We start from the raw sequence: 27,431 nt of genomic DNA, 5'->3' as shown, positions 1-27,431 counted from the left end.
TTTGATCCCCGACCGCGTCATACCAAAAGACGTTAAAATATGGTACTTGTTGGTCCCTGCCTGGCGCTCGGCATTAATGGGTACAACAAGGACTGGTGGGCTCGGAGTCAGTATAATGTGTCTGAGTGGGGTATTCGTGCTTCACTGTGGCATGGTATCTCAGTGAGCTAGCACTATAAAACCAGCTTTAGTCTGGCTAGTACAAGCAGCCGCACATACACATACACACGCATGCACGTCGTCATATGAGCGAAATATTCTCAAGCACGACGTTAATTTCCAATTTCACCTCACCTCAACTAAATGACAGTTTCCCTTCTTACGTGGCAGATAATTCTTTAAGTCATTAATAGTATTTCACCTTATTATCTGTGAGAAACAGGAATAGCTCGGCGATGTTAATTTCAACTGGAAGTAAGGAACGTGTCTATAACTGAATTTCCGCGTAGATCAGCTGGTGTTACTAATGATGGCACATGCTCCCCGGGACCCCGGTGTTGCCAAATACAACATTTCAATGCCAGACCAGGTCACGTGGTCACAGCGTCTGTGAGGCTGACCGAGACCTCTGGATTACTATGCTAGATAGTATGTAGCACTTTAACAGGAAACCCGATCTTCCCAATTCCAGCTGTATAATTCTACAATCATTACAGTAGCATCGGCAATCGGAACTCGCGACTCCTGTTTGGTTATAGAGGGGTGGATATTTCAATGAGCACAACGCTTACCTGTAGCTCTATACAAATTTAGCTACTATATAAATTATCATATGGATAAAACAGGTGTTGAACAGTTTGCTGAAGAAGTTTGCGATGGTTAACGTTTTCATTCCAGACTGTCCCCGGTGGTAATGGTGGCAAAACGCCAGAAGGATAAATTATAGAAGGTGGGTAGAGATAAGGTGAATTTAACTTTTTAGGCCGCACTCAGCAATATTCCAGCTATATGGCGGCGATCTGTAGATAATCGAGTCTGACAATCCAGTGATCAACAGCATGAGCATCGATCTGCGAAATTGGGAATCGATGACATGTCTTAATTAATCGACGGACAGCTTAAAAACGCATCCGTTTTTAATGATCGTGCTGAATGTACCTTCAGCTTGTCACCACCTCTTTCGAGTACCTCTGAAACGTTTTACTTCGGTACCCTATTGGCAGCTATTCAGTTATAGGCACAAAGAAACTGCAATTTCGACAACTGAAAACGTGAGTGTGGGGGCAGTGCGTGTATTCAATTCTTGGTTTCAATAAACACAAAAAGTAATAACCAAAGTAAAAAAAATATGACCCTTTGGCCACAGTCTAAGTAAACTTAGGCTCAGTATTTTTCGTTACACTGCTATAGTAAACTTAGGCTCAGTATTATTCGTTACACTGCTATAGTAAACTTAGGCTCAGTATTTGTGGTGACAAAAGGACGCCATTGGTCATCATTGATGGTAACATGAATGCTGTACGCCCTGTAACACTTCCATTCCTTCGTCAACAGCCACAGTGTATCATGTTCCAACACGACAATGCCAGGCCCCATACTGTTAACGTCTTGCAAAATGTCTTTAACGTCAGCAATGTTCATGTGTTACCCCGGCCAGCTCACCCTCCAGTCCTTAATCCCATGGCCCGACAAATAAGATGGCAACAACAACAACCTCCCAACACCCGGGATGAACTCACTGCCTCACTGCGACCCTACATGAAGAATGGCGACGCATACCATGCACGTGACGTCATCAGGCGACTGACGAGGTGAGGTGAGGTGAAATTGGATTTAACGTCGTGCTTGAGAATATTTTTCTCATATGAAAACGACGTGCGTGCGTGTGTATGTGTATGTGCGGCTGCTTGTACTAGCCCAGACTTAAGCTGGTTTTATAGTGCTAGCCCACTGAGATACCATGCCGCAGTGAAGCATGAATACCCCACTCCGACACATTATACTGACTCTGAGCCGACCAGTCCTTGCTGTACCCATTAATGCCGAGCGCCAGGCAGGGACCAACAAGTACCATATTTTAACGTCTTTTGGTATGACACGGTTGGGGATCGAACCCGCGACCTTCCGCTCTCCGGGCGGACGCTCTAACCACTACACCACGGAGGCGGTCTAGGCGAATGACGAATTGAGGAGAGTGTCTGGCTGCATGCAAGCCACTGGAGATCACGCACGCTACTATGTTGACACATAACACCACGTATGGCCATGTTGTGCCGAGCTGACCATTAAGACATGTATTGAAAAACTGTTTTGTGTACCTCACACTGCCATTACCAGCCATATTTAATTCATTGTTCATTGTATTGTTAGGACTGTTTGCACAAGGTTTTAGCACATACTGATGTTTACAATACCGCTTATGTTGGCCATATATGTTTTGTTGTTTTTCGCAATCGAGCTTCAAATCGGCTGCCAAGTGTCTTTTGGACGTTAGTGCAACGGAATCTGTCTCGAGGTTGATATCTAACATATTGTGACTGAGTTTAGTACTGAAGAGGCATGCATGTAAATAGCGGATACACTATAAGTGAATTCGCAGATGCAAATGGAAAAACCTCCCTATCACAAACAAACAGTTTACAATAATGTCTTATGCCTAAGCTAACTGTTACGGAGTTAAGCAAATATTGTATTTCTATTAGCAGACAATGTCTTTTTCATTTAATGATACTTGCCAAGCATTTCACCTCCGACCACGCCGATTGGCACGCATACTCTTGCCCAAAGCGGCAGTGGGCAGTGAGATAGCCTAGAGGTTAAAGTGTTTGCTCGTCACAAGAATCGAGTTCGATTCCCACAAGGGTGCAATGTGTGAAGCTTATTTCTGGTGTCCCCCCGTGAGGATGTTGCTGGAATATTGCTCAAAGCGGCGTAGAATGATACTCTCTCACTCATCAATCTCTCGCCCAAACCATCAGCCGTCTTTACGAGGCTGCGGGTATCCGCCATTCCCTTAGGTCGACCACTGCAACTTGACTTCACGATTCAGGACTTTTAATGTAAAGTTGATCAGTGAACGAACTAGACACAACTCGTCAGCTATTCGTTGCTGAAAGCTACGTTTCGTTTCTATTAACATTTTCAGAGATTTAGGAACTATCGTTGTCCAAAGAGTTCTAGTGATGGTAGCCGACTAAACACGGATAATCATTCGTAATTTTTGTGTTGATGATTGTCAAGTGCGTACATGGACGGCATTATTGACCACCATTGAGGATTTTAAAGTAAAACCTTTCTATCGTCTAAAAATCATGTATAGTTTAGTTATTACCAGTTCATAAAAGTGTCATTCATTACGCTATAAGGGGTAGGGTATACTTTTTTTTTCAAACGACAAAAGTAACATGACCATGTTTTGAATTGTGTACACAGAACCTCTGATGGCTGGAATTATCACTGAAGACCAAAGAAAGTCGAGGAAAATGCTTTGTCACACACTTCCGACCTATAGGGGAGATCGGGGGCAATTGTAACACAGGGCAATTGTAACAAGGGCGATTACTCTAAAAGTTTTCGCTCAAGTATAGTGTAGGTGAGTAGAGTTATTTCCCTTTACTTTCCTACGGTACACATCCAGGCGTTTTTCAGCTGCTCGCTCATGGCGAGATACAGTTGACGAAGAACCGTTTTTCACATGGGAAAGTAAATTTTTCACAAAACGTAATAAAAGGTTCTTAATGCAGTTAATGTTGCTTGGTATGAAATTAATTAACAAGTGTAAAATTGAGGTATTACGACATATTTTGAAGTAGAAATATTTGAGAAGCCCAAAGTTGTTAACGTGTGACGTGGCATGAAACATGGCTACTACCATCGGGGGCAATTGTAACACTGTGTTACAATTGCCCCCATGTAATTTTCCCTTGTGTTATGATAATGAAGCAAATTAGGATGAAGGTTTTATGTTAGTTCTTTACTAGTTTTATCATAGTAGAACATGTTCAGTGTTGTGTTGATAGTATTAGCCCTCGGGTGACATCTTTTTGTGTTAGTCTTTGTATTATATTTTAGGCATACCAATACAAGAATTTTAAACCAAAACATTTTAAATGTCCATGGTGATAAAGGTTTAATGTTAATCCATTTCCACCTCAATTGATCAAGATAACATCTTTCCACATTTTATTTTCATTTTATTTGGAAAATAAACAGATTGTTACATTTGAACCTTCTTTGTTACAATTGCCCCATCCACCTCTTACAATTGCCCCGTGCTAGGGGTCAATTGTAACACTTGCAGTCATTGCATTTTATACGTAATAACTTTCAAACGACATGATAGTGAACTTTAAATGACACTGAGGTTTAAAACCAAGATGCCAATGTACCAGTTAGTACCGATAACTTTGTGACTAGTCGACTAGTCGACTAGTATCGAACTACACTGACTGACTGAGTTTGGTTTTACGCCGCTTTTAGCAATATTCCAGCATCATAACGGCGGGGGACACCAGAAATGGGCTTCACACATTGTACCATGTGGGGATTCGAACCCGGGTCTTCGGCGTGACGAGCCAACGCTTTAACCATTAGGCTACCCCACCGCCCCAGTATCGAATTACAAGAAGTTAAGTAAAATGTGTTACTATTGACCCCGGTCTCCCCTACGGCAGAGGCCACTAGAACCTTGACGGAAATCTCTCACAGAAAGTACACATGGGTTAACTATGTGCTATCTGTGAACTTATACACTTTCGAAATGAAAGTTACAACTGAATAATTATCACGTGTTTGTTTTGTTTGTTATTATAGAAAAATAACATTCTTATACGTTTGTTGTACTACAAAGTTTAGAGGTGCATTTAAATCAGAATTTGATAACATCTCAAAATCTTAATTAACGTCCATCTCAAAAGTGTCAGTGAAACGGAAAGACTTCCGCCCGTATCCACCTTAAATTTCATTCTAGTCGAATCATATCACCTGAATATATATATTCCTCATCTGGTAAGGATGAGTTTTAGCATGTTTCTTTAATTGTATCTTAACATACTGAAAGACATATCCAACTTTTAAAAATGCCACTCAAAGAAACTTTTCCTCATGGTTAAAATTTAAGGGGGATACGGGCGGAAGTCCTGCCGGAGAAAGCCCTTAACCTCGCCATTATTTTTTGCACGCGAAACTTGTTCTCGGCCAAAAGACGAAAATAATCGTGAGATTCCGGACATTCTCCAATACAGAAAATACATGTCTCCTTACAATAACTCAGCTGTGAGAATCGCCACAAATTCAAAGCTTCGAAAATCGAATATTGCCTTCGAAGTATTTTGAACATGTGCTCTGCACGTGGAACAACAACCTCGTGCAGCACGTGATTTGGGAGCAGACGTGAAAGGAGTTGTCACCAGACAGTCAAGGACGAGCTGCGACGGAGGTGAGTTGTTTCATACAACTGAATTTAAGTCCTTAAACGAAAGAACTCAGGCGCCCTAATGTCCGCCTATGAAATGTTTAAATGGAAATTGTCTTAGTATACAGTGACTCCCTCAGTGCACGCCAGATGTTTGCCGTTTATTCCCTGGCTTCAATACTATAGATCTACTGGTCATTGACTTTTGTTCGTTTTACTCAATAAATGTTCCATGTGTGAAGTTGAATATTGAAGACGAATGTACGAACAACTTAGATTTTTATGAAACTATGAGCATATGCTCTTATTTACTACCTTGTTCAAGGTTAAAGTATGATTCTGTTATTTAACGCTACGAGGGGGAAATCAAAACAGTGGAAATAGTGACATGATATTCGACGCTGCACCGGCTTTATTTCGGTCATTTAGGGATTCCATCATTAACAGTCGCATTCGGAAGCAGTGGAATCAAGTGTTCCAACTACTAACTGTGCCAGTTATTGAAATCGTCTGACGAGCTCGTGCAATGTGATCTCGCTCAACTCTTCAGTTATACAACTACAGTCTAGGGCGGTGGGGGTAGCCTAGTGGTTGAAGCGTTCGCTCGTCACGCTGAAGACCCGGGTTCGAATCCCCACATGGGTACAATGTGTGAAGCCCATTTCTGGTGTCACCCGCCGTGATAATGCTGGAATATTGCTAAAAGCGGCGTAAAACCAAACTCAGTCAGTACAACTAGTCTGTAGTTCTTAGTGGTCAGATTGCTGGAATATTGATAATACCTGCATAAAGCCATGCGCGCATAACATTCTGCAAAATTACAATGTAAAATCTAGACAAACACGGAAATGGAACCACGGGCAGCCTCAACGCACTTTCAGGGGTTGTCGATACTTGTACTTGCAAACCCAAGTACAGCTATTATCGCGCCAGAGATATATGCCGAAATAAATTAAGAGATAATTAAGATACACGCGCTCCATTTACCTAAATGATTATTTATGACTACGACAGTGACTGTTTACTATGGATATGACCCATCTGCCACGACAGGTTGTAAGTCTTCCCTAGGCTAATACAATGATTTACAAGATATCAAGTGTAGACTGTAAATTATCTCGGAACAAATACTATTCTATGAAAGAAGTCAACAGACAATTGTTTTCAGTGCATGAGTGAAAAACAGTAGTCAGTATTTATGGTCCCAGTCAACCAATAGGCCGCATTTCCCCAAATCGCATTAAATTCACACGCATGCAGCATTTCCTTTTGCTTAAGTGAGTCAGTTTAGTTTTACGCCACACTTAGCAGTATTCCAGCTATATGGCGGCGTCTGTAAATAATCCGAGTCTGGAGCAGACAGTACAGTGATCAACAGCGTGAGCATCAATGTACGCAATTTGGTATACCATGACATTTGTCAACAAAGAGAGCGAGTCTGACCACCCGATACCGTAAGTCCCCTTACAGGCATTACTGAAGACCAAATATTACCTGGATCTTCACGGGTGCCTGTTACATAACAAACTGAGCGCTACGAATCCATGTTAAGGTATAGGGGCTGCGACCCCCCTAGCGGTAAGATCGCTTTATACAACGCCACCCAGGTACCGCTTTTTTCGTGTTCGAATCCCAGATTTGCTAAGGAAATCATGGATTCTCAGCACCATAATTGTGCTCGTGAGCTCGACTAAAATCGTCAACGTTAAAGACCTGTATCACTTTGGTTGACATGAAATGCAGTTGGGGTACTTTTAATGATGGGTTTAATCTGTCATTCCAGTATATATGATCAATATGCTTTTGCTATTGTTTCAGAGCATTAAATGATGGCCCGTTATCTGCTGCTGCTCCTCGTGATTACTGTAAGTACAGAGCTCACTAATGTATGCAACATATTCCTATTATCCAATACACCAAGTAGATGAGTAGTTGGGATTCCTGTGGAACATGTTCCGAGAATTCTATGGGTCGACCCGTGAAGGTCCGGGTTAGAATTGATCTTCAGTAACCCATGCCTGTCGTAAAAGACGACTAACGGGATCGGGTGGTCAGATTGGCTGACTTGGTTGACACATGTCATCGTATCCCAATTGCGTAGATCGATGCTCATGCTGTTGATCATTGGATTTACATACCGCCGCCATATAGCTGGAATATTGCTGAGTATGGCGTTAAACAGCAAACCAACCGACCTACGGTAGTCATTAGAGCCGGTTCAGAGTACAACGTGTGACTTACGTTCGTAACAAAAGTGGCGTCGCTTTATGGCTGAATTAATTTGAGGCGACGGTGAATTTTAACTCAATACAATAGTGGGGGCGGTGGTGTAGCCTGGTGGTTGAAGCGTTCGCTTGTCACGCGGAAGGCTCGGGTGAGATTTCCCACATTGTCCAAGTAATGGAGAAGCATATTTGTAATTGCAGTCATGTTCACTGTCGTGTTGCTCTTCCATCACCTCGTTATGGCTTCCTACTGTCGCATGCTCGAATCACTGCTGAAATGACGGCATTTAGACGTGTCTGTTGTACTGTGGAATATTGCATATGCATTGGGGAAAATCCCCACATCAGCAATATTGCTGTGACATGGTCACAATGACAAAAATACACGAAACGGAATCTGTCACATGTATGGTAAACTCACTCAGAGGCTCTAAACCTAAGTTGACGGTAAATGATCTAAAGCCGTTATTGAAATAAATGTACCCTTTAATGGAATTGGTTGCAACACGTCTCCTTTATTACCACGTGGGTTTCATACGACACGCGAAAATGTACTCGAGCCATCAACTTAAGGATCAGTGTAGGCATAATCCATATTGTTCATCATTGGCAGCGTCTGAAGGTGTTCTGCGGGAGAATATTACAGACAGGTTGTCTGGGATTTGAGAAAAAAATGTTGACAATTTCATGTCGTGCCTTTTCCTAGCTACGTGTGCTGTATCAGTATTGAGAAAATTTGAGGACGGAAAAAGATGAGAGCATGAAAACACTGGGCAATATTCACTGACCCGCCGTGATGTTGCTGGAATATTGCTAAAAGCGGCGTAAAACCAAACTATTGCTAAAAGCGGCGTAAAACCAAACTGTCAGTCAGTCAGTCCAGGGTTGAGCCCACCTCTCTGAACCACGCCCGAGGGCAAGGGCCAAGAACCTTGAACCCAGCCACAAGTCGCCCCCTACATAGCATGGGTTGAACATTTATTACATTTACATGAATGACCTTCACCTTTAGCTTCCAGCACAACATATACACAAAGAACTTAATTAAGCACACCGTACAGACCATGGCCCGATTGGAAGCTGCTTTAACACCATGAATGGCATAGACTGCCCCCTTCAGAGGATCAGGAGGCTGACAGGGGTTACGAGGGGGAGAGTGCTGGCTGTCATACAGTCACATGGAGGTTACACTTGGTGTTGACCTTGAATCGTTTAAGACACGCAAAATTACATTTTGAATGTTCATTCGCCAAATAAATTCAACACTAAACATTCCTGGGTCATGCTTATACAGACATGGTTTTGTATCAAAATCAGTATTATGTTTTTTAAATGAGCAATTATCATGAAATGAACATGGATTCCAATCATTTTGTCGTTTTTTATGAGTCAAAGGATCATACCGGTCAGAAGAAATACAGGGGGTGCCTAATTAAGTTCTTTATGTATAGATCCCCAAGTATCCCATGATGTTAGAACAATGATACCTTGGACTACATACATAAAGAGTTCTTAACGCCACATAGACGTTTAGTGAAACGTTATCCCGTTACGCCCATAGTCATTGTTTTTGTATTGTGACACCAAACTCCGACAGGTATTCGCAATCGCTGAACGCGACAAACCAACATACCCTGGAGACCAGACCGAGTGGATCGAGGCCCTTGTTGTAAAAGACTGCTTAACCTGTTCCAAATCTGATGTAGATGTTTCCGTGGTGTAGATGAATTATTGCTTATTTAGCTGTATGCATTCACATATTGAAACGTCCAGTTAATCTTACGACATTCATTCGGGTCAGATAAGACGAAAGTCGACATTGTCAGTACTGAGTGAGTGAGTTGAGTTTTACGCCGCACTCAGCAATATCCCAGCTATATGGTGGCGGTCTGTAAATATTCGAGTCTGGACCAGACAATCCCGTGATCAACAGCATGAGCATCGATCTGCACAATTTGGAACCGATGACATGTGTCAACCAAGTCAGCGAAACTGTCCACCCGACCCCGTTAGTCGCCTTTTACGACAAGCATAGTCGCCTTTTATGGCAAGCATGGGTTGCCGAAGACCTATTCTACCCCGGATCTTCACGGGTCTTGTCAGTACTGACTTTACGAGCATGAAGTCAGATGTTCGGGTAAAACAGAATTGAGACATACATCTGTTAATCAAAGGTCAAATGTGAATGTCTCATAGCTTTCTCCATCCATTGTGGAAATGGATGTGAAGATCCTTTCCGATGAGTTAAGTTATATTTCAGGTAAACAGGCAGTGCTGTTCCCAAAGAAATATACATTCGTTTGATTGACATGCGCGGTGGGGAATAGGGTTGGTCTAGACTGCGACGCTTGTAATGAGCCCATTAGTTTTAGGGCCTTGTGGCCAGTGCGTATCAATCGCGTTAGGATTAGGAGTAAGAATAGACCATTACCATTTGCTTACATTGTGTGTAGCCTGGATGAATATATACAGGGTGCCATTGTGTAAGTTGAATATTGCCATCTGTAAAAACACCGCTCACTCGTGATCCTGTATTCTCGAAAGCACCATACCCTGATCCTTTGACTATTATACCTGTTTAACGTCTAAGACCTCTGACTTCGAGCTACCCGTGAAGATCTGGGTTAGAACTAGTCTTCAGCAAGTCGTGTAACCAACGGGGTTGGGCGGTCAGGCTCGCCGGTTTAGTTGACATATGTCATCGGATCCCAACTGCGTAAATGGATGCTCATGCTGTTGATCACCGGATTGTCTGGTCCAGACTCGATTATTTACAGACCACCGTCATACTGCTCATTGAGTCGTTAAACAAACAAATCTCACTTCGAGGTTTCTTCCCAGATCAGCCAGACACGTGATACAACTGAACTACCGTTCAAAGCAGTCTTGCAACCTCCAACAAGCTACTGTATAAATTACCATATATGGATGAAAAAGGTGTACAATTTGCTGAAGTATGCAATGGTTAACAATGTTTTCATTCCAGATTGTCCCCGGTGGTAATGATGGCCAAAACGCTGTCTTTCCAAAAGGATACATTATGGAAGGTGGGTAGAAACAAGTCTAGATGTCACCTGGTGATTACAATTGATACCTAGCAACCAGTGCTTGTCGTAAAGGTCGTTGGTCACAATATCAATCACTTGATTGACTGGTCAAGACTGGTAATATTTGTCGGACGCTGCAGTGTAATAAAGATATATGTGTGACCTATGTTAGATTATCATAATGAATGCCTATGTGTTATGTGGTTGCTTACAGCGAATTGTCTCCTGGCGGTTATTGCTTGTATTTTAGTCCAGCCGAGCTGTGGAAACAGCACCTCCGATAGTCCATCCATTTCCGTGGTTACCGACCTGAAGGCCCAGGCCCGAGCCGAGTGTGCCAACGGGGTCTTCTACTTCAACAACGTCAACAAAGCTAAACTCACCCTCCAGGTGTCCTTCAAGGGAAAGAATTCTAGCTTGTGCGAGTTTGTGGTGAGTGAGGTCCTCTCCGTAGGCGTTGACTTGAACAGGCTATTATAGTGATTATCAAAGCAGATATATTACTAAATAGGTTAACTGTGATGAGAGAGATAGATGAACGAGCTAGATTTGCCAGAAGGTATTATCAGGACGAAAATGACCGTACTTACTATGGACATGGCCATATGTTATTTCTCGTAAATCGTGCCAGGCCCCAATTTTTCTTCTTGGTGATGACAAGTGTATTGATTTCAATCAAAATGATTATTGATAAAGATCATACGGATAGTGATTTCTCGGTGAGTTTAGTTTTACGCCGCTTTTAGCAACACTTCAGCAATATCACGGCGGGGGACACCAGAAATGGGCTTCACACATTGTACCCATGTTGGGAATCAAACCCGGGTCTTCGGCGTGCGGAGTGAATGCTTTAACCATCAGTCTACCCCACCCCTGGGCACCTGCCATGATTTTGTAAATCATGTTAGGGGGTTACCGGGATCGATACACTACTGTTGGCCCTATAATGCATGCGCCAGAATACCTGACAGGTTTCCATATTAATCGATTATGAACGTTATAGGTGCAAGCATACCAGAAATGTTTTCATTTAGAGTGAAGTGTACATTCCCGTATCTTGCCCAGATGAGGGGGCACAGGCACGCACTCCATGGCCGTTTTACCACGTCTTGGCCTTGTGATGCGTGCTTTCTGTTATCGCTGTATCCGCAACAGGCGTAGCTTTCCCATATATGTACAATGTGACGTCCATTTCGTGTGTCCCCTGCTGTAATATTGCTGGGACATTACTCAAAGCCACATAAAACCATACAACCCCATGAGTTCTTTACAGAAACGTGCCGGAACCCCGGTGTACGTTGTCAAGGTGATCGTCGTGTTCGGAGAGAAGGGTCGCATGCTGGCACTTAAAGACCAAGAAGTCACCGTCACATGCACGTATGAAGCAAAGAAAACCAAGCAAAGCGGTACCCATAAAGTCCACGCTGCGTGAGTATAACGGAGGCATGATTCATTGGGTTGGTTCAGTTAGAGCTCCTTCCCTGCACTAATAAGCAAAGACTTTCACACCCATTGTGCCTTAGTTTACTGCTGCATAAGACGCTTCGATAGGATGCGACATGAAAACCCAGTATACATGTCGCCCATTAACCAGTCTGCTCTTAAGAACAGCTATATGATCCCGTCGTCATTGTTAAACTCAATTTGGAGAAGCGCATTGATTAAAGGCCGACTTGCGTGCTATATACAATTGGTGCCCGTTGTGGGTCCCCGAAGTAACTGTTTAATATGGACCAAGCTTGGGCCTGGGCTATAGTTGCACCGGTGTTGACAACGCACTAAACGATTGTTGCACTACCGACAACAGCAACTCTTGTTCTTTAGCATACATTAATGGACGAGAGCTAAGATAGGTTTCCTGCAAGTAGGCATTGGCTTGTGTTGTTGTGCAGCTGATACCGCTTTGATATAGACCTCACCATTAGCTAATCTGTACTGTGTATAGACATTAGCTATTAGCTAATCTGTACTGTGTTTAGACATTAGCTATCTGTAATCTGTACTTGTGTATGTGTATAGCTAACATTAGACTATTAGCTAATCTGTACTGTGTATAGACATTAGCTATTAGCTAATCTGTACTGTGTATAGTCATTAGCTATTAGCTAATCTGTACTGTGTATAGGCATTAGCTCAGAACCGGGGCAGTGGGGTAGCCACGTGGATAAAGCATTCGCTAGTCAGGCCGAAGACGGGTTTGATTCCCCACATGGGTAGAATGTCTGAAGCCATTTTTGGTGTCTGCCGTCGGAAGTATTATTGGAATATTGCTGGAAGCAGCGTAAAACTTGACTCACAAGCGGAACCTGAGACGGATAGTTCTATGGAAGACGTACTGCTAGAGTGAGTCGAGGCTTGACTTTAGATGGGTTGCTTTGCAGGCTGATAGCTCCTCCCGAGCTGCAGAAACACCAGGGCAAGCTGAGCACCACCTCCGTCCTGACACTCGAGCTGACCGACATCCTCGGCAACAACATCACGGGGCAAAGTATTGACCTCGGGAGGAAGGTTCAACTAAAGGCAACGACTAACGGTGGGCATACTGCAACGAACCTCTTCTATCTCTTTACCTACAGACAGCAGGATTCTCTATTTAGACCGGTCTTATTCATTTCTAGACCCAAGAAGCACTTGGCAAAAGTTGTAGAATACCCTCGAAATACATATCTTCACACAGATCAAGAGCTGATGAGATGCTCTTTGTAACTTTGAATATCATTGGCAAGTATTGTGTAATATTACTTGTGCCATTCTGACACTGGGTGTAATGACTTTGGGCTGGGGAGTATCCATGTGTTTAAAACCCTCAATTGGGGGTGTGGGGGTGTATACGTAGACCTTGTAGGTCAATGGCTATCACAGACACTTTCTATTGGCTTTTTATCTACCAGTGATTTTACACACGGTACACTATGGAAGACGCTATAATAGGAAACACGCCATAATAGGAAACACACCATAATAGGAAACACACGTGTTGAATTATTGCATTGACGCCTCCTGCGGTTTCACGACTCCAACCGCCCGATTTCGTTGTATATTTGTGTTAAATCTGTCAGGTGGTTCAAAAGAGAAAGGTTTGCATCCTGTGTCGTGCGACGCTGTGGGGACCAACACCAAAAAGAGATACGCCATTCTCAGGGGAGGGTAAGTATGACATGAAGCACAAAGTGGGACCATTGATCGATAAAACACATGTTAATGGTCACAGGCAAACAGCTACCACTTTACACTTTCAATAGAAGGTAACCTGAAAATAAAATCTCACTCTCTGCGAACCATGGTATTCATTCATTAGAGGACTTCAGATTAACCTTGTAAAGTATCTGTGAGGTGTTTGTGCAGGTGCGGTGACGGTATTGTCTTCAACAAGAGCGCTGGATTCATCGTGGACGGCCTCACTGCCCGCAGCCCCTACTTTGCCTCCTTCCATCTCGGTGATGACCTTGAATTTAGCTTCGACTGTAACTTCACACTCTGTGTGAAGAAATGCGATGGGGTGAGCGAGTTGTATGTAGCAACTAACTGTCTTAATGAACTGTTTGATCCCACTTAGACGGACAAGTATAGAAATATTATGATTGGTTTGATCCTTAAATTAATGGACGGTGGCTGTAGTCAAGACCCAAGTAAGCTTGAAGGTTCAGCCACCACCACTGGTCGATACACGTGTAGGTAGAGACCGCCATCATGACGGGACGTTTTGCTTAGTGCAGCATTAACATCGGTGTTCCAAGGTCATTCCCCTGACCGTGCTTGTATATCTTCCCGATTACAAACAGCTGCTTCGTATGCATAACCAATGTTTGGTGGAGCTGGGCCCACAGTATCCTCTACCCTATAGACGGGTGTCTTGATGTGACCAGAGGCGTAGGGTAGCCTAGTGGTTAAAGCGTTCACTCGTCACCCAGAGTTCGATTCCCCACATGGGTACAATGTGTAAAGCCCATACTGGTGTCCCCCACCGTGATGTTGCTGGAATATTGCTAAAAGCGGCGTAAAACTATACTCACTCGCTTGATGTGACGAGGTTGGTGGTCAACATGTCACAGCTGGAGGGGTTGTACAACCAATGGACCTGTACTTGAGTTGAATACGGGAACACTGTAAATCATTATTTATTCTACTTCAGAGTTCGTGCGCTACCGATAGGAGGAGGCGGGAGTCTAACAATGGTAGGTATCTCTGAAGTGTTGCATACCGGTCGTGGTAACTGCATCACTCATTCACAAAGATGGTTAGTGTCAATTGGCGCAGAATCCACTCCAGAAAGTCTGTAAAGACTGGTGGCGAGACCATTTCATCTGCATGACCATCTCTAGACAGTGCCCAGTAACGCTCGGCAGTGAAATGCAATATTTATTTTACATTTCTATGAACGTAACTGTTTAATAGAGTACTAAAAATCAGCAACGAATTACACGAAATGTTCAGCCATGCCATCGTATGTTCAGCCATGCCATCGTATGTTCAGCGATGCAGCGAGTTTTGCCCAATAGAGAATCAGGGTCACACTCACTCACTCGTGAAGATCCGGGTTAGAATTGATCTTCAGTAACCTATGCTTGTGAGAGGCGACTAACGGGATCGGGTGGTCAGGCTTGCTGACTTGGTTGGCACATGTCATCGTATCCCAATAGCGTAGATCGAAGCTCATGCTGTTGATCACTTGATCGTCTGGTCCTGACTCCATTATTTACAGACCGCCGCCATATAGCTGCAATATTGCTGTGTGAAGTAAAACTAAACTCACTCCACTCACTCACACAGTCACTCTTAGTATTCAGAGGAAATATACCATTGAACAAAAGTCAAGGACCACATGACTCTTGCAATACAACAGTTAGTCATGACATGAGCTACAGTAACAGTTTACCTTTACTGTTGTAAATATACAAGTGACCTTGGAATGGGATTTAGGGGCTTTAACATTTGCACCAAATCAACAGTTACGGGAGATTTTCAAGATATGGTCAGCATTACAAGCGTTACATTTCTGTATGTTTTGCTTTTGACAGCCCAATCAGACAACTACATCCAGGTGGCAACAGCCCCCACCGTCTTCGGACCTGCCCATGTGGATTTTGCCGACGTGGAAGGCGACGTTGATGACGTCGTTGAAAGCGACAATTACGCGGATCGCGATGTGCAGACTGAAGAATAAACTCATATCAATAGTGTAATTAAGGTATTGGCTTTTTACTTGGTTGGAATCCCACACCGCCTTCGGTAGCTGACAGGTCATTCCCAGCTACCCAACAGCAAACTCTAAACCATTCTTAAACAAGTATGCGACGCTACACTCCCTCTTGTCCGGATAGAACAGGGACTGGTAAGCTTGGGAGTCTGGTTACTGAGCCCGAGTGGGATGTCTCTGTGCAGTGTCTTGTCTCGTAAGGATAGCGCTACAAAACAGTAACTTTACACAAGTACACGTATGTACAATGTTGACTGGGACGTTAAACCCCATTCCACTTCATATAAAAACAATCCAAGCTACACCTATGTCTGTGTGAAAGTCACGTCTAAGACGTTGCCTCTCAAGAACAACGTCTACGACCATCTTCGCCCCTTAATCCTCTTGCCTTGCCTTGCCATTCACCTGATAGTCTATGATGGGTCATAATCCACCCGGATCCCGTGATATCCAGGTGCAGCTGCTCTTTTTACTTTACCATTAAATCCAAAGGACTTATTACCTATCAAAAATTGCAAGTAAATCAGAATAGGTAAACGAAAAACTGTGTGGTATATATCTAGCAATCTCCGTCGGTAAGCGTAGTTCGACCCAATAAGAATCACGGGTCATGCGAATATGAAACCTGTGTAAATTAAAGTGATGCACACGGAAGGAGATGTGTGAAAATGCTGAAGAAACTGCAGAAGTGGCTTAGGTTCGCGATGTATGTATTCACAGATGGACGATACACGGAAAGGGTCGCCAAATCAATCCTACAATCATTCTTGGTATCAGGAACCGCCTCCGTGGTGTAGTGGTTAGAGCGTCCGCCCGGAGAGCAGAAGGTCGCGGGTTCGATCCCCGACAGCGTCATACCAAAAGACGTTAAAATATGGTACTTGTTGGTCCCTGCCTGGCGCTCGGCATTAATGGGTACAACAAGGACTGGTCGGCTCTGAGTCAGTATAATGTGTCTAAGTAGGGTATTCATGCTTCACTGCGGCATGGTATCTGAGTGGGCTAGCACTATAAAACCAGCTTAAGTCTGGGCTAGTACAAGCAGCCGCACGTACACATACACACGCATGCACGTCGTCATGAGCGAAATATTCTCAAGCACGACGTAAAACCCAATTTCACCTCACCTCACCTCACCTTTTGGTATCAGGCTCTTTCTGAAGGCGCCTTGCAACCTCAGGACTTGACGCCTCGATCAGTGAGATTACTATGGGTCACCTACTGTTATGAATGCAGTACTCATTCTGATAACGGCCAAATCCGTGTTCGCAGAGAGAATGAACAGCTTTTATAGTTTAATTAGCGGAGCGTAATCAAGGAACTGGGACCAGCGGTTGACAAGTCCCCTACAATCAGCTATACTGTCCTTGTATTGCTAACATTAACAAGTGCGATGGTCTATATTCCTTCTGAAGTCTGTGACGACTTTTGCCCGGCAGATTTAAAGAGACAGCTAACGTCTACGACGGTGTGACTTGCTGTAGGCGCGAGGGGAAATCACTCACAATTACAGCTGCCTCTTCCGTTGTAAACATTTGAAAAAAGTCCCAGTCAATTATCTCAAGATTGCATTATGGAAGCTCTTGCATATGGCTGCCAGGGGATTCCTGGCAGAGATGTCCAGAAGGCAGCATGCTCACCTAATCAGAGCCGAGTATATAGGGTCCAGGCGGTTAAACAATGTTTCCTTGCTGTTTGGGTGTATAGTTTGGCATGAAATGCATGTGGACCCGGTTTTTTGTAAATATCTCTTCATCCAATGACCCAATCGATCTCAAACTGTGCAAGTGGATGTTTTGTCAGACAACCTAATCACATTAGTAAATCACCGATTTTATGCATTTGTAGTAAAGAATCTGTCTATGTAACTGTCAACAAAAGAAACAGCAGAACGCAAACTGCTTGCAGAGGGAGGGAGCCAATGACCTGTAACAGCGGCAGACTAGATAAGAGATCTCCGTCTGAATCCACTATTGTAAACTTAGGATTGTGGACCATGACTGGCTACATTGATAAAAGTAAACTCCAGTTCTTCGGCTCTCTATGCAACACTAGTTGTGACAATCTCATAAAACACATATTCTGTGCTTCCATGGCTAATACACCCCGAAAATCAACTATTTGTGGAGATCTCCAGTCTGTTTTGTGCAAATACACCTTAGAAACTACTTACATACTTACTTATATACAGTGGTTTATTTCCCCAAAACACCAGTGGAGACGAATTATAAACAAAAACGTACAAGAATATGAAGAACACATGTAGCGTAACAAAGTATCACTTAATGCAGGACTGTCTCGTTACATGCGAGCTCATACATCACTGACATATCACATACTTTTGAACTTAGCATTTTTATATCCTGAACTCAGAGCAGCCTTGCAATTATGTTTGAAAATTTCATCACGAAATAAAATCTCAAAAGAATGTTTGCTTTGTAACAAGCACGCTTATGACTATGACAACCATGTGATACTACACTGTGAACAATTATTAGGTCTCCGAAATAACTTTTTCTCATCTCTGATTGATCTACTTGATGTTGAAACCTATGTAAATTTTGAAATGTTAGAAGACGACGAAATGCTGTCAACTCTCCAAGGTGCAGATACACAGTTCACACGATCCCTAGTGCGGGACACATATCATGTTGTCATTATAAACTTTGCAAAATATGTCTATCATTTGAAACAATATCTTGAGTTTGTATTTTCTCTCTCTCTCTCGATCGATCTCGATCCTCGATCGATGATCTCTCTCTCTCTTGATTGATCGCTTGAATGGTCCATCGCGATGGGTTAACCTAGTGGGTGAGCGTTTGCTCGTCACGCCGAATACTCGGGTTCTGTTCCCCACATGGATACACTGTGTGAAGCCCATTTCTGGTGTTCCCTGCCGTGATATTGCTGGAATAATGCTAAAAGCGCCGTAAAACCATACTCTTACTGAATGGCCAATCCCCCCAGGATTGTTTCTAAATTGTCTTTCAAAAGCTTTTTAAGCACGAAAAGGTTTTTCGCGTGGTTCAATAAGGGTTTTACAAATATTCTGAAGTCAGTCTGGAGCGGATGATTAACATGGAGGCAACGTTCTGTCATTCCACACAACGTTCTGGCAATTATTTGAATGTCGATGGAACATCTGTCTTCATTTCCCCTGTTAATGTGGTTCAGCAACTGGGACTTATAGTTCCCCCAAATCCTCTCTCAAGGACGAGACTAGTCTGTATCAGCGATAAATGCTGAATAATCAACGGGTCTGCTGAATGAATGGCGGGACTAGCTGTGATGGTCATTTTGTCACAGCAATGCCTTTGTCGACTTGTCATTACTTCCGAGTGCTATGGTTTTCTTAATATTCAATTTAAGAGGCTGAACAAACTCAAAGGCAATGATGACCTTTCCTGCAATGACATTATGGGAAAGCATGTTTCAAAAGCTTCACGATTTTCTAGCCTGGGTAAGATAACGTTCATCAAACACTTGCAAAAGTAGGCGGTACTCGGAAAGAACTTCTAATTTCCAAACTTGTAAGATAAGTGTTTCGCACAATAGTTGTCTTATAAGAATGAACGAATAATAAACACATTGAAACAGATCATGAAGTATCACAGTACATGCTATGACCGAGGATTCTAGGGACCAGAAAGAGAGATGACCTGCTTTGCAAACGATTTCTAATCGTGAACCGTTTCTTGTTCTCCAGCAGACCGATGCACGTTTGCAGCAATTTTCCTCGCATTGAATATTTGTCATCAACAAGTATATTTGTTCTTTATACTTCGTATCAATGATCCCCTACTTTTTCTGACAAGCATACGAAGAGAAGTTATCTTTGTTAAATGAGATTATACTGAGTGACCCGACAAAATGTATGCGTGGCCTAGCCGCTCAAATTCAATAATGACCAACTACGTGTTTGTGTGTTTAATGGAAAATAACACTGAAGGACTAGGTGCTGAAGGTAGCCAGACTATAGTGAAATGGTTTTCATAGTAATTTCATGAATATCGTGCCAGAAAATACATGCTAAACAAAACGGTTCTTTTCTTGCAAGAATAACCTATTTGTCACATCTTGTGGCCCGACTCAACGTTCAAGGTCGGGCAAGCAGCAAGCGTGTTTTACACGCGTCGTAAGACGTTGACCTCTATGGTAACATGCACCGCCTCTGTCCGTTCAGGATCATGCCAAGGGTCACATGAATAATATAACTGTGGCGAAAATATTGTCAAAAGTGTCCATTCACTCGAGAGAAACACCAATTATACACTTGGAGAGAAAATGTTTTCAAGATTAAGTACATCACAAACATCTGAAACAAAACTTTATATGCATACTTGTTCTTATAATTACACTTGTAATATTGCTGATGTTCGAGAGATGACAATATCGTTTCGCACTGACGATAAATAATGTTTACCCGTTACGAAATGTAAAATAGAAAAATGTAATACTTTATGGATAACAACTTCTTTATTTCTTATGATGTGACGTTTCCTTATAGCTTCTTATACCGTTGTCAAAAAGTGATATGATGACGTTTCCTTATAGCTTCTTATGGATGAACTTTAAGCTTCTTTATTGTCTGATATGATGTGACGTTTTAGCTTCTTATACCGTTGTATGATGTGACGTTTCGGTATAGCTTCGTTGTCAAGCAAGAGTGATATGATGTGACGTTTCCTTATAGCTTCTTATACCGTTGTCAAGCAAGAGTGATATGATGTGACGTTTCGGTATAGCTTCTTATACCGTTGTCAAGCAAGACCGTTATCCATCAACTTCTAAAATGCCAATCAAACAGATCGTTACGAAATGGTTTTTTGTTTCGACAGGTGGCGGTAACTGGATACCTTGGGGATAGACAAGATACTATACCGCTCACTAACATGGACGCTGTTCATAGACGCTGTTAATGTTAGTGAGCGCTGTGAATCGTAGCTGGAGATAAAGATACTGTGTTTTGAAGTTTGATATAGTCCCACTCTGGAGTAGGGACATTATTCGAAGTTGGAACAGAGCTCTTTAGTTTACTGTTACCTCAGGGGAGCTCATTTCAGACTAATGGTTAATGTGAAACCAGTTCTAAGACAAAAGGAGACCTTCCAGATTGCCATGTGGCAAAGGGACCAGAATCTGTCCACTGGTTTAGGTGTCCCATCACGGTAAAATATTTTCGCTCGTAAGACATTCTAAACAAGCGTCTCCTTCGCTCGATGTGATGAAGGTGTTCGGTGACTATCGATCTTTCCTGTACCTATCACACGGGGTTTAAATACCCTTTTGCCTTCACCTATTACGTTACATTTTGCGAATATATACTACTCACACTTTGCTAAGGATCACAAAATTTCACAACTTTACTTAAACGTAGATTTATAATTTGAAATTGTATCCATTTAAAACTGGATAAATAAGAATATGGTAACCCCTCTTTAGGCAAACAGCCACTTTAATCTAACCTTATGCACTTGATACATGAGTAACCATAAAAATGATTTTGATGGCACCACTCAACCAAATTACAAAATTCGTAAACTTTTGGAAGCTGTGCATATCAAGAAGATAGACCCGCCATCAACAGAGATTAAGGATACTACATTCCTAATGCCTACCATCACTTGATAAAATGATCATCTATAATTCATAATTATATTTCTTGTGTACATCATCTGGTTCTATACAACATGTCATACAAGCTATGTACATCAACCCCATCCATTGTATGAACATTTACCTGGCTTCCTATCATTAGTATAAGCTTTAATTCAATCCTTGTATGTCATCTAACTGGCTTCCTATCATTAGTGGCTCACCTCACTGGCCTATCATTAGTATGTTTTAATTCAACTTGTATGTCATCTAACTGGCTTCCTATCATTAGTATAAGCTTTAATTCTTTTCTTGTATGTCATCTAACTGGCTTCCTATCATTAGTGTAAGCTTTAATTCAATCCTTGTATGTCACCTCACTGGCTTCCTATCATTAGTGTAAGCTTTAATTCAATCCTTGTATGTCACCTCACTGGCTTCCTATCATTAGTGTAAGCTTTAATTCAATCCTTGTATGTCACCTCACTGGCTTCCTATCATTAGTATAAGCTTTAATTCAATCCTTGTATGTCATCTAACTGGCTTCCTATCATTAGTATAAGCTTTAATTCAATCCTTGTATGTCATCTAACTGGCTTCCTATCATTAGTGTAAGCTTTAATTCAATCCTTGTATGTCACCTCACTGGCTTCCTATCATTAGTATAAGCTTTAATTCAATCCTTGTATGGACCCGTGAAGATCCGGGGTAGAATAGGTCTTCAGCAACCCATGTGCTTGCCATAAAAAGGCGACTATCTTGTCGTAAGAGGCGACTAACGGGATCGGGTGGTCAGTTTTGCTGACTTGGTTGACACATGTCATCGGTTCCCAATTGCGCAGATCGATGCTCATGCTGTTGATCACTGGATTGTCTGGTCCAGACTCGATTATTTACAGACCGCCGCCATATAGCTGGAATATTGCTGAGTGCGGCGTAAAACTAAACTCACTCACTCACTCAATCCTTGTATGTCATCTAACTGGCTTCCTATCATAAGTATAAGCTTTAATTCAATCCTTGTATGTCATCTAACTGGCTTCCTATCATTAGTGTAAGCTTTAATTCAATCCTTGTATGTCACCTCACTGGCTTCCTATCATTAGTATAAGCTTTAATTCAATCCTTGTATGTCACCTCACTGGCTTCCTATCATTAGTATAAGCTTTAATTCAATCCTTGTATGTCATCTAACTGGCTTCCTATCATTAGTATAAGCTTTAATTCAATCCTTGTATGTCATCTAACTGGCTTCGTATCATTAGTATAAGCTTTAATTCAATCCTTGTATGTCACCTCACTGGCTTCCTATCATTAGTGTAAGCTTTAATTCAATCCTTGTATGTCATCTAACTGGCTTCCTATCATTAGTATAAGCTTTAATTCAATCCTTGTAAGTCATCTAACTGGCTTCCTATCATTAGTGTAAGCTTTAATTCAATCCTTGTATGTCACCTCACTGGCTTCCTATCATTAGTATAAGCTTTAATTCAATCCTTGTATGTCATCTAACTGGCTTCCTATCATTAGTGTAAGCTTTAATTCAATCCTTGTATGTCATCTAACTGGCTTCCTATCATTAGTATAAGCTTTAATTCAACTCTTGTATGTCACCTCACTGGCTTCCTATCATTAGTGTAAGCTTTTAATTCAATCCTTGTATGTCATCTAACTGGCTTCCTATCATTAGTATAAGCTTTAATTCAATCCTTGTATGTCATCTAACTGGCTTCCTATCATTAGTGTAAGCTTTAATTCAATCCTTGTATGTCATCTAACTGGCTTCCTATCATTAGTATAAGCTTTAATTCAATCCTTGCATGTCACCTCACTGGCTTCCTATCATTAGTGTAAGCTTTAATTCAATCCTTGTATGTCATCTAACTGGCTTCCTATCATTAGTGTAAGCTTTAATTCAATCCTTGTATGTCATCTAACTGGCTTCCTATCATTAGTATAAGCTTTAATTCAATCCTTGTATGTCACCTAACTGGCTTCCTATCATTAGTGTAAGCTTTAATTCAATCCTTGTATGTCATCTAACTGGCTTCCTATCATTAGTATAAGCTTTAATTCAACCCTTGTATGTCATCTAACTGGCTTCCTATCATTAGTGTAAGCTTTAATTCAATCCTTGTATGTCACCTCACTGGCTTCCTATCATTAGTATAAGCTTTAATTCAATCCTTGTATGTCATCTAACTGGCTTCCTATCATTAGTGTAAGCTTTAATTCAATCCTTGTATGTCATCTAACTGGCTTCCTATCATTAGTATAAGCTTTAATTCAATCCTTGTATGTCACCTCACTGGCTTCCTATCATTAGTATAAGCTTTAATTCAATCCTTGTATATCATCTAACTGGCTTCCTATCATTAGTATAAGCTTTAATTCAATCCTTGTATGTCATCTAACTGGCTTCCTATCATTAGTATAAGCTTTAATTCAATCCTTGTATGTCATCTAACTGGCTTCCTATCATTAGTATAAGCTTTAATTCAATCCTTGTATGTCATCTAACTGGCTTCCTATCATTAGTGTAAGCTTTAATTCAATCCTTGTATGTCACCTCACTGGCTTCCTATCATTAGTATAAGCTTTAATTCAATCCTTGTATGTCATCTAACTGGCTTCCTATCATTAGTATAAGCTTTAATTCAATCCTTGTATGTCATCTAACTGGCTTCCTATCATTAGTATAAGCTTTAATTCAATCCTTGTATGTCATCTAACTGGCTTCCTATCATTAGTGTAAGCTTTAATTCAATCCTTGTATGTCACCTCACTGGCTTCCTATCATTAGTATAAGCTTTAATGCAATCCTTGTATGTCATCTAACTGGCTTCCTATCATTAGTATAAGCTTTAATTCAATCCTTGTATGTCACCTCACTGGCTTCCTATCATTAGTATAAGCTTTAATTCAATCCTTGTATGTCATCTAACTGGCTTCCTATCATTAGTGTAAGCTTTAATTCAATCCTTGTATGTCACCTAACTGGCTTCCAATCACGTACTCAATCTCCTTTACACGCGTTGTACTTCAACCTCACTTATTGTGCAAACAACTCATCCCCAATCATCTGTAATAACAAGTCATGTATATATTCTCTCTATTTGTTTCTCATGTATCACTTGCTTGACAACGTCATTAGAATCTATGTCGAAACGTCGCCCGTCACAGCATAAAAGAAGTTGTATAGCCATAAAATTGTCATCATTCTTCACCAATCAACCATTTTGCAAATCATGGAACGAGTCACTGACAAATAGACAACACATGTCAATAGCAGGTATGGGATCCACAAGATGCAATGACATACTGAAACCTAGGATCCATGCTTACAATAAAATTAGGTATATAAACCAAATTTGACCCCACATAATAGTTTTCTGTTGAATCCATGATTTGATCCTTAGCAAAGTGTGAATAGTATATATTTCGTTTCTAATACGAGCGTATTTTTACTTATATTCAACACAAAGAACATTGATGAGGTATGTTTTGGCTGTTTTGAGGTTGTTGTTTTTTGTTTAATTAAAATTGGGGTGATTGTGCAGACTAACGATTTATCTCGCCATGTTCATTCTGAGGTAGAGACGCCATCATGGTAGGTTAGTTATAGTCAAATGAAAAAGTTCGTTTTTATAACTATATTTGACGGCCGTCCTATTTTTATTTGTGTGTTTGCCCAAATGAGGATGGACTTCGTATTAAGAGCAATTACCCATGAACATGTTAAAAATGTATACACAAATGGCATGATTTCACTGTAAATCACATAACGACCGATCCCACCGCATATAATTCGCCAGTATGATACAATGGTTTAGAGAAATTATAAACTTCAAAGTCAAGCAGCTTTAACCATGATGAGGGTTATGACAGCCAATTTGTAATATGATAGTCACGTGAACTAATGAAACTTGAACAAGTTCCAGTAGTGATTCCTCCCAATTCAGGCGTAGATTACCCATGGGATTGTGGGGCGCCGAGCCACGACACTGGGTCTATAATCTTCTCATTGATCTAATACTAGTAGATCCTATTTTCCCAACGCTAATTTAATAAACGATTCAAATTCCCTTTCCCCTGAAAGGCAAACAAAAAAGCGTGGCTCCATAGACTTGTACTTGTAGTGTATGACCATACTAGTACTGTTAAATGGACAATTGTAATATGTTACATGTCATCTTGGCTTGTTCCAGCAGGTTTAATTCAAGTCATTCAATGTTACTTACATAAACAACACCATTTAGGTTATATATCAATGTCTCAGTTGTTCATTCCTCAAATTGTAATATTTATTTATCATTCTATCAGTTACTCTGTTCACAGAAGCAGTGTCTCAGTTAGGACGTAGTAGCACTGAACATGGAGACAATGCCGTTATGCACATCTGTAATTACTGTTCAGCTTCAATTTGTACTGGTTAATCAACCCGGCGATTCGTGTCAAAGACACACACGTTCACACCTCAAGTTTTCCATGAACCAAACTAACGACAACACACTTCAGCAACGTTGACAAAAAGAACAACAGCTGAAAAAATACTAGCTATTCAGGACCATTTTCAATTTCAGGAACCAATTCCAGCACGTCTACATCACTCAGAATCTTATATCATGACGTGATTACACAATGCACCTCCAAAGTCGATGGGGTTTAAGCATTCAGAGGTATGAAACGTTTAACAACTTTAACACATTAACGTTTCAATTAACATTGCCTATCTATGGTATGCTATTTACGTCGTATTGCATGGTAGAGCTGTCATTGTGTACATTACAATATATTTACATTGTACTGTTGGCCTCCGGGCCATATATACCAATAAAATCTGTCTGTCTGTCTGTCTGTTAACGCATACTTTAAGTTTGTACGGGAAATAGAGAGAGACATGAATTCCCAGGCTAAGTGAATCCTGAGGCTCAGTGAAGACTAACTGTATTTGCATGATTATACCATGACTAAGTGCGTGAAAGCAGGTACTCACATGTTTGGTGACAAGGGATAGTGTGCACTGTTCTGGCGATGGCGCGTTGTGTGGGGCGTCCTTGGTCACCAGCAGTCTGTGGTGGTCTCCTGTCATGTACAGCAAGCTCCAGTAAGAGATCACAGCTCCGGGGGTTACTCAGCAGTGTGTCACCGAGTGACAGTGGTCGTGGGCCAGTGCTGCCGAGGCGCTGATGTAGGCGCTAGGGCGGAATCAGTGAGTTTGGTTTTATGCCGCTTTTAGAAATAGCACGACAGCTACATACTAGAAATGTACTTCACTTTTCGTATCGATATGGTTCTACGTCAGGCTCTACTCGTTAAGATGCTGTAATACAGTTAACATACTGCTCAGACGTTTTGGAAGTTTTCGTTGACTTTGATGATATTTGATGAGCTATCCATCGGCGATGTCAAACATACACTTTGCCATACACTGAGTTCAGTTGTTTATGCAAATATATTCACTGGCGAGTTATTGTTTGACATTAAATAAAAGTGTAATCCGCAGATTTCCACTAGAGGTCAGGTGAGGTGAAATTGGGTTTTACGTCGTGCTTGAGAATATTTCGCTCATATGACGACGTGCATGCGTGTGTATGTGTATGTGCGGCTGCTTGTACTAGCCCAAACTGAAGCTGGTTTTATAGTGCTAGCCCACTGAGATACCATGCCACATTATACTGATTCCGAGTCGACCAGTCCTTGCCGAGCGCCAGGCAGGGACCAACAAGTACCATATTTTAACGTCTTTTTGGTATGACGCGGTCGGGGATCCAACCCGCGACCTTCCGCTCTCCGGGCGGACGCTCTAATCACTACACCACGGAGGCGGTCGAATGCTACCTTGTGAGGTGCGAGCAGACGTATTGTCCTGAATCTGGTCATTCAACGTGCAGAGACCTTGTTCATAATTAAATGCTTGTGAATAATTCCTTCCAGTAATATTTTGCTGATGTGATGGACAGTAGCTAAATATCTGACAGTCACACGCGTGACTCGCATGATGGTATCGGGTA

At 41.7% G+C, this 27,431-nt stretch overlaps 2 protein-coding genes across 3 annotated transcripts in view; one reads left to right on the top strand and one right to left on the bottom strand.

Moving 5' to 3' along the window:
- Positions 1 to 26,591, bottom strand: part of LOC124257418 — a 32,013-nt gene extending 5,422 nt beyond the window's left edge. The window contains exon 1 of the mRNA XM_046691466.1: positions 26,414 to 26,591. Within this exon, the coding sequence (XP_046547422.1) occupies positions 26,414 to 26,509 (96 nt within the window). The 5' untranslated portion in view covers positions 26,510 to 26,591. The remainder of the gene's footprint in view (positions 1 to 26,413) is intronic.
- Positions 5,232 to 15,808, top strand: LOC124257417 (vitelline envelope sperm lysin receptor-like). 2 transcript variants are annotated; one of them, XM_046691464.1, is made up of 10 exons: positions 5,232 to 5,377; positions 7,172 to 7,218; positions 10,565 to 10,625; positions 10,876 to 11,057; positions 11,899 to 12,053; positions 13,007 to 13,158; positions 13,685 to 13,772; positions 13,971 to 14,124; positions 14,758 to 14,800; positions 15,644 to 15,808. In XM_046691464.1, exons 2-10 carry the CDS (start codon positions 7,180 to 7,182, stop codon positions 15,787 to 15,789), a joined length of 1,020 nt encoding a protein of 339 aa, XP_046547420.1. In that variant the 5' UTR covers positions 5,232 to 5,377; positions 7,172 to 7,179; the 3' UTR covers positions 15,790 to 15,808. The 2 variants fall into 2 exon arrangements, with proteins under 2 accessions (XP_046547420.1, XP_046547421.1); XM_046691465.1 differs by having other exon boundaries at positions 5,268 to 5,401.
- Positions 26,592 to 27,431: the final 840 nt, after the last annotated feature.

Source organism: Haliotis rubra, unplaced genomic scaffold (genome assembly GCF_003918875.1).
Source record: "Haliotis rubra isolate DU_JTF1 unplaced genomic scaffold, ASM391887v1 Scf66, whole genome shotgun sequence".
Lineage (NCBI taxonomy): Eukaryota > Metazoa > Mollusca > Gastropoda > Lepetellida > Haliotidae > Haliotis > Haliotis rubra.
Note: the sequence above shows the minus strand (reverse complement) of the source record. Positions and strands in the feature narration are given on the sequence as shown.